This window comes from Populus nigra, chromosome 16 (assembly GCF_951802175.1).
Source record: "Populus nigra chromosome 16, ddPopNigr1.1, whole genome shotgun sequence".
In the NCBI taxonomy this organism is placed as follows: domain Eukaryota; kingdom Viridiplantae; phylum Streptophyta; class Magnoliopsida; order Malpighiales; family Salicaceae; genus Populus; species Populus nigra.
In genome coordinates, this window is record NC_084867.1 from 2,884,810 (window position 1) to 2,899,332 (window position 14,523).

Below are 14,523 nucleotides of genomic sequence, written 5' to 3' on the forward strand. Positions count from 1 at the left end.
AAATCAAAACGCTATTTTTAAAAAAATATTGAGACGTGACATATTAGATCGACTTGACTTTGCGACTTAACCCATCAAACTCACTACCTAGATTATGGACTCTATTGGATTTAAAAACTTTATTTTTTAAAATTATTTTTTACTTAATGATATGATAACAAAAACAAACACTTATAAAATTAAGCATAAACCAAATGCTAAGATGTTTGTTTGAGACTATAATAACCTCATATTAAGAAAATCAAAACAAATTATGAATACTAATTCAGAATTAGCTGAATGTTAAATGATGAAATTGATAAATAAAAAAATAGCAAGCAAAGAAGGGCATATCGGTTGAAGTAGATTCTTTTTTTTATCAATTAAAACCTCTTCCAATTCAATCGGGAAAGCAAAATGAAAGATTGATTAAAAAAAACTATTTGATATTGTTATTAAATCGGACCAACGGATCAACCTTGAAACTTTTGACTCGATTTATCACTTAACCCGAGTTTAAAATTAACCCTCATATGAGTTGACTCTACATGGCTAGTTGACTTCATGTGTCCAAAGATAATCTGGTTGACCGGTAAAAGCATGGTTTGACTATAAAACAAATTTCAAGATGATATTTTTTATATATAATATTGAAGCAACGACATATTGGATCGACTCCAACTTTGCAGCTTAACTTGTAAAACTCGTGACCTGGATTATAGACTCTATTGGATTTAAGAAGTTTGTTTTAAACTATTTTTTATTTAATAATATGATAAAAAAAATAGACGCTTGCAAAAATGAAATGTCAATTAAATACCGAGATATTTGTTTTAGACTGTGATAACCTCATAAAAAAACAAAAATGAACAATATAAAATCAATAAAATATTGAAGGTTAGAAATGGAAGAAAAAAAATTTAAAAGGTAGGATTAAAAAAAAATTAAAAAATAAAAACAAAATTAAGGTGTTTCATTATTTATATGAGCAACAAAGTACCATGTTATCTTCTCTTTTCTTTTATTTTTATAAGTGGAGAGAAGAAAGTCAATAACTCTTATATTTTATTGGAATGTGTAATAACACTGCTAGGTCATGAGATTGAAAGCAGATAGAGAGAAGCTGACGTAGGCAGTGCTTGTTTTTGTTGTTGGACCGCGCTTTTAATTTTTTGAATATTTTTTTAGCTTTCAAAATAATTTTTTCTTTTGTGTTCTTCGATCATTTTGATATGCTGATGTTAAAAATAAAATTTTTAAGAAATATATTTTGATGCATTTCCAAGCGAAAAAGACTTTGAAAAACAACCTCTATCACAATCTTAAACATGCTCTTGGTAGCATTTCATAATTTGGAATTAAGCAATACTTCTTTGGATTTTTCTTTCTTGTATCCCCTTTTATTAGCGATGAATATAATATTTAATTTTTTTCCTTTGATTGTAGTAATTATCTCTACCCTGTTAGCATTTAATGGGGTCATCATCAACTTTGGATACACCAACCTAATATGTACGAGACGCTTGGGATTACTTTTGAATGTCTGTGTATCACAAGGGGACACCTATCATGCTTTGAAGATTCCTCATTTCATCGATAAAAACATGGATACCCCTGTTTAGCCATACTTACTTCCACCATACGAATGTAATTCTTTATAATTTGCTTTACATTGAGAATAATCATTTCAGGTAGATCATATAGTCTCTTCCAAAGATAGCAATTATACATATTTCTAATAAGAGCTTATATCATCATAGGTTCTAGCAAGTTTTCCACTTTTAACATCTCTTCATTAAATCTTTTTAGGTAGGCTTTATTACTTTTTTTTTCTTTTTAGGTAGGCTTTATTACTTTTTTTTTTCTTATTAGGTGATGGTGAAAAGTTTTGTGGAGCTCTTCTTTACATGTATATTTGTACTAAAGTGAGTAATTAGCTTATGACACAGATCAGCAAAGTTAATTATAGTGTTTGGTTATAAACTATGATTCTAAACTCTATCTAACCCATAAAAACTAGTGGAGAGAATTTCACTCATGGTGTTGGTATCTTAGATCACCAATTCAAGACTACTTTTAACATTTTGGATATGTTCTCTAAGATCAAATAGGTCATTGTAGTTCTTCAAATTCATCTTTGTAACTATAAAATCTTTGAGAAATGTGTTGTCAACATTTTTTAACATAATAGAGAGTCTCTTATATATCATGGAACATTTCTATCATTTTTTATCCTTGTTTCTGTGTGGCTTTTTTTAGCTCTGAACTATTAGAATGAGATTTTCATGGAGAACAGGGTTATTAGTGAGAGTCATGGCCTATGACCTTGCTTTTTTATCTATAATTTTGGTGAACTCATATGAGAATGCTTATTATGGTTACTCATCGAAATGATATGGGTGTTGTGCCTGCTTTCTTTCACTTTGTTTTACCTAGTTTCTTTTATAAAAATAGAGTTGTCTGTGCACAAAAGGTGTTGAAAGAAAAGGTTGTTGAACAATCAGTGGTGGATGGATGCGAAAAGCCTCGAGTTGTTGTTAGGTAGCCAAAATAGCTTCTCTAAGTGCTCTTATATGCTGAGCAAATTGTTGGAAGTCGATCAGAGTTGATAAAGATGGTGAAAGCTATGTAATTCTTCCACCTAGTGTTCTGTGTTATCAACCGTTAAAAATCTTAAGTAATAAAAGGAATGGGAAAAAGTTTGGATCGAAAAATACAAACAGCACCACTGACAAAGTTGATGAAAAACTTCAATGAATCTCTTTATGTTTTTTCATAGCTAACAACAAACTAGGGTGCACTAGTGTGGATTGTGTTGGTGTTAGATGCAAAACAACTCTCTGATGCTTAAGTTAGTTTTGAGTTTTTTTTAAAAGATAAGTAGGTAAAAAAAATCTTTAGAAGATAAAAGAGGTGATTTGTTATGTGTGGCCGAGAGATGATAGTCATAACATCTCGCTGGCATTTAATCTTTATAAAAACTTGTTTCATGACTTACCTTTCCCAAGATGAAGGTCAGACTTAGAGGTGACAAGGCTATTTGTAGCTTACCCTACAAAGTGGCTATGCTAAAAAGATCTTTACCTTATGGAATAAGAGAGTGAGCTTCATTAGTTTAGAAAACAATGTTTGATCGGTTGTGTTATTTGTCCAATAAAAAGTGTGGGTTTAAATATTTTATTAATTGAATTGTGTAATAAGATTTATTATGAGTAGTGAATACTCAAAGAATATAATGTAAAAAACTTTAGTCAATAAGAAAAATATGTATAAAAATAAATGGGGTCGGGTTATTCCCGCACTGACCTGGGTTGTGCTTAAGAGAGCACCCAACTTGTATGGCCCTAGCCTAAATTAGCTATTGCCTTTACTCGTTAGGCTTGGCCTAGACAAGCTGGCTTTTTAGCCCAATACTTTTTCTTTAATATGGCACGAACACTTTTTATATGTTTGTTATGATGCATGATAGGTTTTTTCAAAAAGTTTTATTCATTGATGTGAAGATACATGTATAGCAAGAGGAAAATTCTTCATACCAATAGGTTGCTGGAGTGAAAGAGCACACTAGCTCCTTCTCCCTTACATTATAATTTATTTTCAAGCTGAGAAATATTTACTTCTCTAAATTTTTATTTTATTATTTTATTCTTCATGTAAAAATCTTCCTTTTATAAACTTTAGGGTAACGTTTGATTATTGTCACAAAATAGAAGATACTGAAATAATGAGGACATAAAAGACTAGACAGAAAAGAAGACAGAGACATAATTATGTTTGGTAGTGGTAAACAACACAAAGTGATTGTCTCTGTATCATGTTTGGTAGTGGTGTACAAGACATAATAAAATATAAAAAAGTTTATTTTACCCTTAATATATATTGTTGTCAAACTTATAAATTTTAAAAAATAATGAGATATTATTTTTTTCTTACTTTAGTTTATATTGAGTGTTAAAATTAATAATATTATAATAACCCTAGTTATAAAACAAGGATTGGCTTGGTAGGTTGACCCGAAACTGGGTCGAACCCGGGCCTGAACTAGTCTAAGTTCAAGAAAAAATAGAGGAGGGATTGAATCAACTTGACCCGATCAAAAACTCAGGTCAACCCGATATAAAATATGGGTTAGAAATCCATTGACTTTTTTTGAAAAATAATTGTGGTCAAACAAGGTTGTTTTGATTATTTACTTCTTTAAATTTTTATTTTATTAGTTTATTCTTCATATAAAAATCTTCCTTTTATAAGCTTTAGGGTATCGTTTGATTATTATCTTAAGACAGAAAAGACTGAAATAGTGGAGACAAAGAAGACTAGACAGAAAAGAAGACAGAGACATAATTGTGTTTAGTAGTGGTATATAAGACAAAGTGATTGTCTCTATATCATGTTTTGTAGTGGTATACAAGACATAATAAAAAATAAAAAAGTTTATTTTACCCTTAATATATATTGTTGTCAATCTTATATATTTTAAAAAATAATCAGATATTTTTTTCTTATATTAGTTTATATTGAGTGTTAAAATTAATAATATTATAATAACCCTAGTTATAAAACAAGGATTGACTTGGCAGGTTGACCCGAAATCGGGTCGAACTCAAGCTTGAATTGATCTGAGTTTAAAAAAAAATAGAGGAAGGATTGACTCAACTTGACCTTATCAAAAACTCATGTCAACCAGAGATAAAACGCGAGTAAAAAATTCATTGACTTTTTTGAAAAATAATTTTGGTCAAAAAAAGATTGTTTTGATTATTTTTAACTTTTTTTAGGTCAATTGAGTTTACCGTTTCGACCCGTGACCTAAAACTTACATCGGATGGACTCCTAAGTCTAGCTTTAAAACTATGATAATAACTGTTTTTATTTGTACGTCAACTTGAGTCAACCTGTGCTAACCCTTCCGACCCATGACATTGGTTTTGCCCCGATTAACCCCTGAATCGGGTTTTAAGACTATGATAATAACAACTTTATCCTTACAGTGACTTTGGTCAAGTCAGGTTGACCTTTTTGATTCGTGACCTAAGCCTTGCCCAAGTTGACCTCCGAATCAATTTTTAAAACTATAATAATAACTATTTTTACTTTTATCTTAACCCTCCAAACACATGACTCGAGCTTTACCTGGGGTTGACCCTCAAGTCTGGTTTTAAAACTATGATAATAATCATTTTTGTTCTTACATTGAATCAGGTTAATAATCAAACTCACTCGTGGTCTGGGTGTGAAAACTCGATAAATTATAATACAAACAAAATAAATAAAATACTAAATAGATTAAATAAAAGAATTTCAAGTATTGTGAAGGGATATAATAGAATAAAAGATAAAGTGTTATGGTGTCAATTAAGTAAAAAGAAGAATTATGGGACAAAAATAGAAATAGAACATAATGAGGGCCAATGTGTAAATACAAGAAAAATTAGACTATAAATTCCTCATTTTCTCTCTCTTGGCCAATGGTTTTAAATTAAGAGAAGGAGAAGATTTATGTAATTTTTCTACTTGAATTCTTGTTGATTTTATAAATAAAATTGTGTAATTGGAGTAATTAACTTAGTTAGACAAATTAAGAGGGGTGATTTTAGTGTTATGAGTGTTTTGGAAGAAGAAATTCAAGCTAGGGTTAGAAGAGAAAGGTGAAGAAAACTTGATTTTCTTTTTATTCTTTCCTTAAATCCTTATCAAAGTAAGGTAAAGAACATGCTTCAAGTGATTAATTTTTCTAATTTTATGTTTTGATAAACGTTGAATTATTATGAATATGTGAAATTGTGGGTTTATGACATTAATTAGAAGAATAATGCGAATTATGATTGAATCATGTTAGAAAGCAAGAGTAATGATTGGATAACCGTTTAATTTTAAATAGAAGAAACAAAATCCTTTTCCCCTTTTTTATTAGAGGTTTTGGCAAAAAAAAAAAAAAGATTTAAGAAATTTAAGGTTTTAAAGCAATTGTTTGGAAATTATGGAAAAATATAGGTTTATAAATGTTAATAGATGAAACGAGTAAGGATTTTTTTAAAGAGAGAAGAAAAATCCTCACTTTCTTCTTTTAAGTGAATTTTAGCTAAGAAGAAGAAAATTAGGACAATTGAGTTTTGATAAATTTTGTTTAGAAATCTTACCATATTGTAGATAATTGATATTGATAGATTAATTGAATAATGATTTTTTTAAAAGGGGAGAAAAATTCTCACCTTATTTTCTTATTGAAGTTCGGCCATGATACACAGAAAAAAAAGGTTTTGATTTGGACTTCGTTAATATAAGAGAGTGGTTTTACACGAATTAAGTAAATCATTTGTTCATGGACTTATATCGATAAAAAAAAATTAAAAAGGGGATTTTATCCTCCTTGATTTAAAAGTTTAATCAAACTTATTTAAGGATGTTGAATTTAATCAATAAATATATAATTAGTATTATAATTGTACTGATTCGAATGAATAAGCAATGACATGGTAAATTGTGTTGGTACATAGGAGACTACATGATCTAGTCAGCAAAAAAAAGACATCTTTATGTACATAAGCACCAGGTATACCAGGTATGTGTTGAACACTTTGAAGTAATTTAATAGTTTATTTCAAATGATTGTAGAAAGAATTTTCTTAGATGATAATTTTAGTGTAAAGTTATGAAATAAAGAGGTAGTTCAATGCCCTGTTAAATGAACGAGTTTAAATGATTATTTCTTGGTTAATAGAAATAATAAGCTGTTGAATGAGCAAGTTCAAAAGATTATTTCATGGTTAATAAAAATTATGCCTTGATAAATGAGTGCATGAAGATGATGATTTCTTGGTTAAGGGAAATAATGTCCTAACGAATGGGTAAGTTAAGAGAATTAACTCCTTGGTTAATGAGATGAATACTCGGTGTTATGGATAATTATAGAATTAATTGATTTAAATTGAAGCTAAATATATGGGTTTGTTAGAAACACTCTTGGTATTTTTATAAATTTATTTCTATTCAGAAATCGTATTAAGAATTGATGAAATCATTGAATTACTAAAGATAAGATATTACATTTAATGATACGGGAATTACATTAATGCACATGAACAATTAGTGCTTACTTATTTGTTTACTATAATGTACAATTTTAATCATACTTAATATGATTATGTTTTTAGGCATGCAACATCCTCGAACTGGAAAGTAGATGAATGGATAGATAATTTTGTTAAGTAATTGATGTTATTGGAAGAAAAAATATTTTATTGTAATATATTTTTGTGTTTAAGAATTGTAATATTTAACTTAATTACTTATATATGATGTATGTAATTTAAGATGTTGCTATTATTAAGTTGAATTATAGTTGGTTGTATATATATTTTAAATATAATTACCTATGAAAGAATTTGATGTAAGCCATGAATTAATTAGCTTTAAATAATAGTTCTATAGAATATGGAAAGGAGAATTTGATATTATGGTTCAGTTTTAAAGGTCCAGATGAGAAGATGATTATTGTGATTAATGTTTACAGGTTGAGAAATGTTGTGTCGATAACTTAATATAAAAAGATACAAAGAAGATTCTATCAAAAGTTTGATTATATATATAACTACAAATATATTTATTATAATTTGTGATTATATTTGAGGTTGTTACACCGGGTCTTACCCTTAATCGATCATGGATTTAAAACCATGACAATAACCATTTTTACTTTTATGTTGACTCGAGTCAACCCTTCTATCAACTCAAGCCTTGACTAGTGATTCGGGTCTTGACTAGTGACCTAGATTTTGCCCAAGTCAAGTAGGATTTTAAAATTATGATAATAACTATTTTAATCCTTACATGTTATAATTGAACAATTTTAGAATTAAATTTTTTTTACAAAGATATTTTAAAAATAAAAAATATTGCTTCAGGAGATATGTTTTTTTTATACCTTATATTTTAAAAATATAAAAAAATCACTTTAAACTTATTTTAAAAACATATTTTTTTTATTTTTTTTTGTTTTTTCAATCAGATATATTTTTATCTTTATTGACATCCCTCAGATATCCTATATCTGGGGAAAATAACCAACTGTTACGTTAATGGCATCGGAAAGCTCTTTCTATTGCCTGTGAGAACCCCCATGTTTTCTTGGATTGGCTTCGATTATATATATATATATATATATATATATATATATATATATATATATATATATATATATATATATTATTGACAAAAATTAAATGAAAGTCGTGGAGTCTTATTTGTTTGAAGTACATAAGACCTTGGTTTTAAAACTGTCGACTTACAGTTTCATAAACAGAAATATATAGAGTAACGAGGATCAATGTAATTAATATAGATATATTTAATAAAGTCCAGAGGCAACGAGAACAATTTATGAATCGAAAGAATACAAATTTAAATACAATTTGTGCAAATAAATCCTCAGAGACACAAATTCTCCAATCTATTTACTTGTTATTTTTTTAAAAAAATTAATGATGTGTTGATCTAACAGTTAAGATATTATTATATTTTTATAAAAATAAAAATAAAAATAAAAATTTAATTTTTAAAAAATATACTTATTAAGATGAGCCGTTATAAATCTCTAGCAAGACTAATCAATACTTAAATAAAAAAAAATTTTGTTTTTTAGAACACCAAAAAAGACAGGGCATGGTGTTAAGTGAACTGACACTGTCTTGGAAGGGATATTTTATCATTAACTTTTCAGAAGGAGTTGGAATGAATGAACAAACTTTATGGCGATATTAAAGCCATAAGCGTGCCCTTTTTAATTGCTGTTAAACTAATTAAAGCAATTAACTACGTTGTCTCTCTAATTAATTAATTAATTAATTAATTATGACCATAAAGTAGATTTCACACACACTTGTTGATATCATAAAGCCTGAAATACATTATAAACAAACAGCCCGTATAAGCTGCCCACCGTAAAAGTTGCCACTTCAGTTTCTCCGGTTAGGATAAAAAAAAAAAACTTTTAGTTTCATGTGCGATTATATTTCTCGAGGGGCTTTTTTATATTTTACCGATGATATTTTTGTTATTATTAAACCAATTAAGGAATATTTTAGTATTTGATTAAATATAAAAAAATATATAATCACGTGTGGCACACTCTCAAATGCATGATAGGTATTTGTGTCATTTAGTAGGTTTATATGTCGCCTCTTGATATCTTTAGAAGCGTTATCGCGTTATTTTTCTAGTGGTGTCATATGTGTCGGGAATGATGGATTGAATTTTTGTCCATGAGCCTCTTTTTTTTCCATTCTTTTCTTTCTTCTCTCCTAAAAATTGAATCTTGACCCTCTTTGTTGTTGGCATTTCAATTTTAATCCTTATTTTTTATTTCTAATTTCTATTCTTGATCTTTTTGTAAAAATTTTACTTGTTTTTATTTTCATCATTCAATCCCAATTAGCAATATTTTTTAAAAAATTTAGTCCTTATTTTTTAAATTTTCTTTGGCCTTTTGTTGAATTAATTTTTCTTTACAATTTCACCATTCAATCAAAATATTATTTGTATTTCTTATTTCAATTTTGATCATTGTTATTTTGATTTTTTTGGTATTCCTTTGTGATTTTTTTTTCAATTTTACTCTTCAATCAAAAATAAAATTTATTTTTTTGTCGTTATTTTTTGTTTTGAATTCTTTCGTATAATTGAGATATTTTTTTTTCAATTTCATCTGTCAATATTTGACTTATTGAGAATTGAGTTTCATGATTTTTCCAATAAGGTATTTCTGGTCCAATGACCTGGATAACATATTTGAAAAGTTAACGCAGGTTAACCTTGTTTTTTTAGATAAGTTTTGTGATTTTCATTATTTTTTTCTATTGAGTTATTTTAATTTCAGAACTTAAGTTGTGGGATTGAAGGGATAATTTGAATTGACTCGACCCTAATTACAGAGGTTACAAGTTTATCATTCTAACTCGAGTTGACTAGGACTAGTCTTTTTAGAATTTTTTTTAATCTAATTTTATCTTTTTGTTTTTAATGAGTTGTGAATTGAGCTATATCATTTTTTTTATTTTGAAAAAAAAATTTCTCATGTTATTGTAATTATTTCTTTTAAACATAGTTCTACTATCATTATCTATTTTTTTAAATCACCTAACTAAAATAAAATAAATTTATTTAACTCAATAAAAACTCGAATAGTAATTTGTTTTGGGAACATATTTACATTACATAAATATTACTTTTTATGTTTTTTTAAAAAAACACACCCGCAACGCGGGTCAACAGCTAGTCTTGACATAAATGGCAGTGCTAGTTTCCTTTCTTATCAAACAAGTAATCAGACAGATTTCAGCGTGTAAGATACTGCTCTCTCATCTCTAAATAAAAATGTCTTAATTAAGCACAAATTCTCAAGAACCAAAAAAAAAAAAAGCATTAATGATTTTTTTCTTATAAAAAATTATTATTATATTCTTTATAAAGTCTAATTAAAATATAATTAAAATTTTTATAAAGTCTAGGGAATAATTATTAATATTATATTAGTTATTTCATGAATTTATTTTTTAAAAAATAGATATAAGTAAGAGAAAAATCCTAAATAAAAATATATTTTTTTTATTTTTTATGGATATAATGTTTTTATTTAAATAAAATTTAAAAAATAACTAATAAAATATTAAAATTTTCCCGTAAATTACTACTCCTTTTGTTTTCCATTTTAAAAACAAGAGGCAAAAACAGAGACAGGGAGAGAAAAAATAAAATAAAATAAAATAAAATAAAAACAGTTAGACTACCCCCAACACCTTTCCTGCAACAACAACCATCACTTCACTTCACACCCTTCAATGCTCTCACACTCACCATCTACATAAAAGAGCTAGGGTTTCCTCTGTCACCTCTCTCTCTCTCTCTCTCTCACACACACACACACCAACCCCACCTATCTCTCTGCAAACAAGTTCTGTCTATCTTCCACCCCAAAAACATGAAACAAAACCTGCACTATCTCTAACACAATCCCACACATTTCCCTTTCCTTTCATTAAAAATCCTAACTTTATCACCCCCCATTTCACATTCCCTTCAGAAATCCTGACTTTTCCTTCCAAAAATCCAGCCTTTCAGAAAATGGAGACCATAACTCTCCTCCTTTTTCTGTTACTAATCTCTTTACCTCATTCGAAACCAGATCTCTCACCCGACCATTCAGCCCTCCTCAGCCTCCGGTCTGCCGTGCACGGGCGGACACTCCTCTGGAACGTTTCGCTGCAGAGCCCTTGTTCATGGACTGGTGTCAAATGTGAACAAAATCGTGTCACGGTTCTCCGGCTTCCTGGTTTTGCACTCACTGGAGAAATCCCACTTGGAATCTTCTCAAACTTGACACAATTACGCACTTTGAGTCTTAGGCTTAATGCACTTACTGGAAACCTTCCTCAAGATCTTGCTAACTGTAAAAGTTTAAGGAATCTTTATTTACAAGGGAATCTTTTCTCTGGAGAGATTCCTGATTTCCTGTTTAGGTTGAAAGATCTTGTGAGGTTGAACCTTGCTGAGAATAATTTCACCGGTGAGATTTCACCCGGATTTGACAATTTCACGAGGCTGCGGACTTTGTTTTTGGAGGATAATTCGTTAACCGGGTCATTGCCAGATTTGAAGCTGGAGAAGCTAAAGCAGTTTAATGTAAGTGATAATTTGTTAAATGGGTCTATACCTGATACATTTAAGGGTTTTGGACCTAGTTCTTTTGGGGGTACTTCTTTATGTGGGAAGCCTCTTCCTGATTGTAAAGATAGCGGGGGGGCTATTGTGGTGCCTACTACACCAAATGGTGGTGGACAAGGTAAGAGGAAGAAGTTGTCTGGAGGTGCAATTGCAGGTATTGTGATTGGGTCTTTAGTGGGGTTACTGCTGATTGTTATGATTTTGATGTTTTTGTGTAGAAAGAAGAGTAGTAATAAGTCAAGATCGATTGACATTGCATCGATTAAACAACAAGAGATGGAGATTCAAGGGGATAAGCCAATTGTCGAGGCGGAAAATGGTGGAGGGTATGGAAATGGGTATTCTGTGGCCGCGGCGGCGGCGGCTGCAATGGTGGGTAATGGTAAAGGTGGGGACTTGAATAGTGGTGGTGCCCAAAAGTTGGTGTTTTTCGGCAAGGCACCAAGGGTGTTTGATTTAGAAGATTTGTTGAGAGCCTCTGCAGAGGTTTTGGGGAAAGGTACGTTTGGGACGGCGTACAAGGCAGTTTTGGAGATGGGAACTGTGGTGGCTGTGAAGAGGTTGAGGGATGTGACAATTTCTGAGATAGAATTTAGGGAGAAGATCGAGACTGTGGGTGCTATGGATCATGAGAATTTGGTCCCATTGAGAGCTTACTATTATAGCAGAGATGAGAAACTTCTTGTTTATGATTACATGTCAATGGGAAGCTTGTCTGCGCTTTTGCATGGTGAGTATTTCTGAATTTTTGGCTTTGATATTTTTGTTTCTTTTTTGTTGGTTCATATAATGATCTCCCTTTTTGGATTTGCATATTGGTGAATGATTGCTGAGATTTCTATGGTGCGTTGCCTTTGGAGATAATCACTAAAGATTTTTTTTTTTGTAGAATTATATTTATCTTTTTTTGTGTGTCTGATATCGATGAACTGAGTCAAAAATAGCTAACACTGTTTTCTTCCTAATTGTCTGGACGGTGCTTAAATTTGCTTGTTTCCTGCGCAAACCAGGTAGGTAATGTTAAATGAGTAGAAGTCAACACGATTTGTCATTTCTTGTTTGAAATTTACTTCCAGTCAATAATAGATGGTCTCAATTATTCTCTTCAGTAGGTGTTATCTAGCTATACGTTACCTGTGATCTAGTTTTTCATGATGATTGAGTTGTCATGTTTGCAAGCAATAATTTTGTGGTTTGTAACCTTCTTATATTTTCTTGGTGAACAATCTGGACATGCTTTGGTTTGATAAAGAATGGGAAACGATCAACAAAATTGATTATCAGCTGTGAACTTATATATATATATATATATATATATATATATATATATATATATATATATATATATTGACTATCAATCTATTAACCTAGAGAGGTGTATTTGTTCTGCTTCATGTAGCGTATCCCATCATTTCTTCTGATACATTTTACCACAGGAAACAAGGGAGCTGGTAGGACTCCATTGACCTGGGAAATCAGGTCTGGCATTGCCCTTGCAGCTGCCCGTGGCATTGAATACCTACATTCTCAAGGTCCCAATGTTTCCCACGGAAACATCAAGTCATCTAATATCCTTCTTACTCAATCATATGATGCCCGGGTATCTGATTTTGGGCTTGCCCACCTTGTTGGTCCTCCAGCAACTCCTAACCGAGTTGCTGGTTACCGAGCACCTGAGGTAACTGACCCTCGCAAGGTTTCCCAGAAGGCTGATGTATATAGCTTTGGTGTGTTGCTGTTGGAGCTGCTGACCGGGAAGGCCCCCGCCCATGCCCTTTTGAATGAGGAGGGCGTGGACCTTCCCAGATGGGTTCAGTCTATAGTTCGTGAGGAATGGACTTCAGAGGTATTTGATCTTGAGCTCCTCAGATACCAGAATGTTGAGGAAGAGATGGTTCAGCTCTTGCAGCTTGGAATAGATTGTGCCGCCCAATACCCTGACAATCGCCCATCAATGTCCGCAGTAACAAGGAGGATCGAGGAGCTATGTCAGTCTAGCCTGCGGGAACATCACGGCCCACAGCCTGAACCAAGCAATGATGCAGATGATAACTCATCTCGATGAGCTGGCTACATCAAACCATGTATTGTAGAAGGATCTTCCTTGCTTTGTTTATGCCCATAATTATCATTTTTATTCTGGTGTTAATCATATGTTTGATCGGGTCATCTTTCATTAGGAGCCAGCTGTCATGTTTTTTTTTTTTTCTCTTGCCCCTCATCCCCATTGTACTAATTTTTCCTCCTTTTTTTTTCCATAAATACTGAGGTGGATATCTGTTCTATTTCCTCTTGATGGGTGGATGGTGGTGGTGGTGGTTGTAATTATTATTCTTGCTTTTACTTTTTCTTTTACTTTTGATGCAGCTTTTTTATCTGTTTAGATCGACATGTTTTGGTTACATCGAAAAGGTTTTCTAATGTTTCTCCAGGTGACTCTCATCTCTCTCACTCTTAGATGGAGCTTGCTTTTTATGCTTACCCTAATTCTTTGGTAATGTAAACCCCCCTTTGCCAAGGCCCTCATCTGAAGAATATTTTAAACTAACTGTTAACACATGGTGGACCAACTGCTGGATATAGATAGAGGAGGGTCAGCTGTAAAAAGCAGAGCAGTCTAATATTGTGGTCCTATAATGAGATGGGATATTGCTGAACTTTATAGGCATCCAAGGCCTAAGAAATCCTTATCAACAAGATTACTAGAGAAAACGAGCAGTGAGAAAAACAAAAGAAGAAGAAGAAGAAGTGGAGTAGATGGACAGACCTTCCATTTTCTAAAATGGGATTTGTTTGTCTCGTTGCCTTGTGCTGTGCTGTCCTATT

General features: G+C 31.0%; 1 protein-coding gene across 1 annotated transcript; it reads left to right on the forward strand.

Moving 5' to 3' along the window:
* Window positions 1-10,765: 10,765 nt before the first annotated feature.
* LOC133675323 (probable inactive receptor kinase At1g48480) lies at window positions 10,766-14,052 on the forward strand. The gene is made up of 2 exons (XM_062096670.1): window positions 10,766-12,427; window positions 13,134-14,052. The coding sequence occupies exons 1-2, from the start codon at window positions 11,098-11,100 to the stop codon at window positions 13,760-13,762; spliced, it is 1,959 nt and encodes a 652-aa protein (XP_061952654.1). The 5' UTR covers window positions 10,766-11,097; the 3' UTR covers window positions 13,763-14,052.
* The last annotated feature ends 471 nt before the right edge of the window (window positions 14,053-14,523 follow it).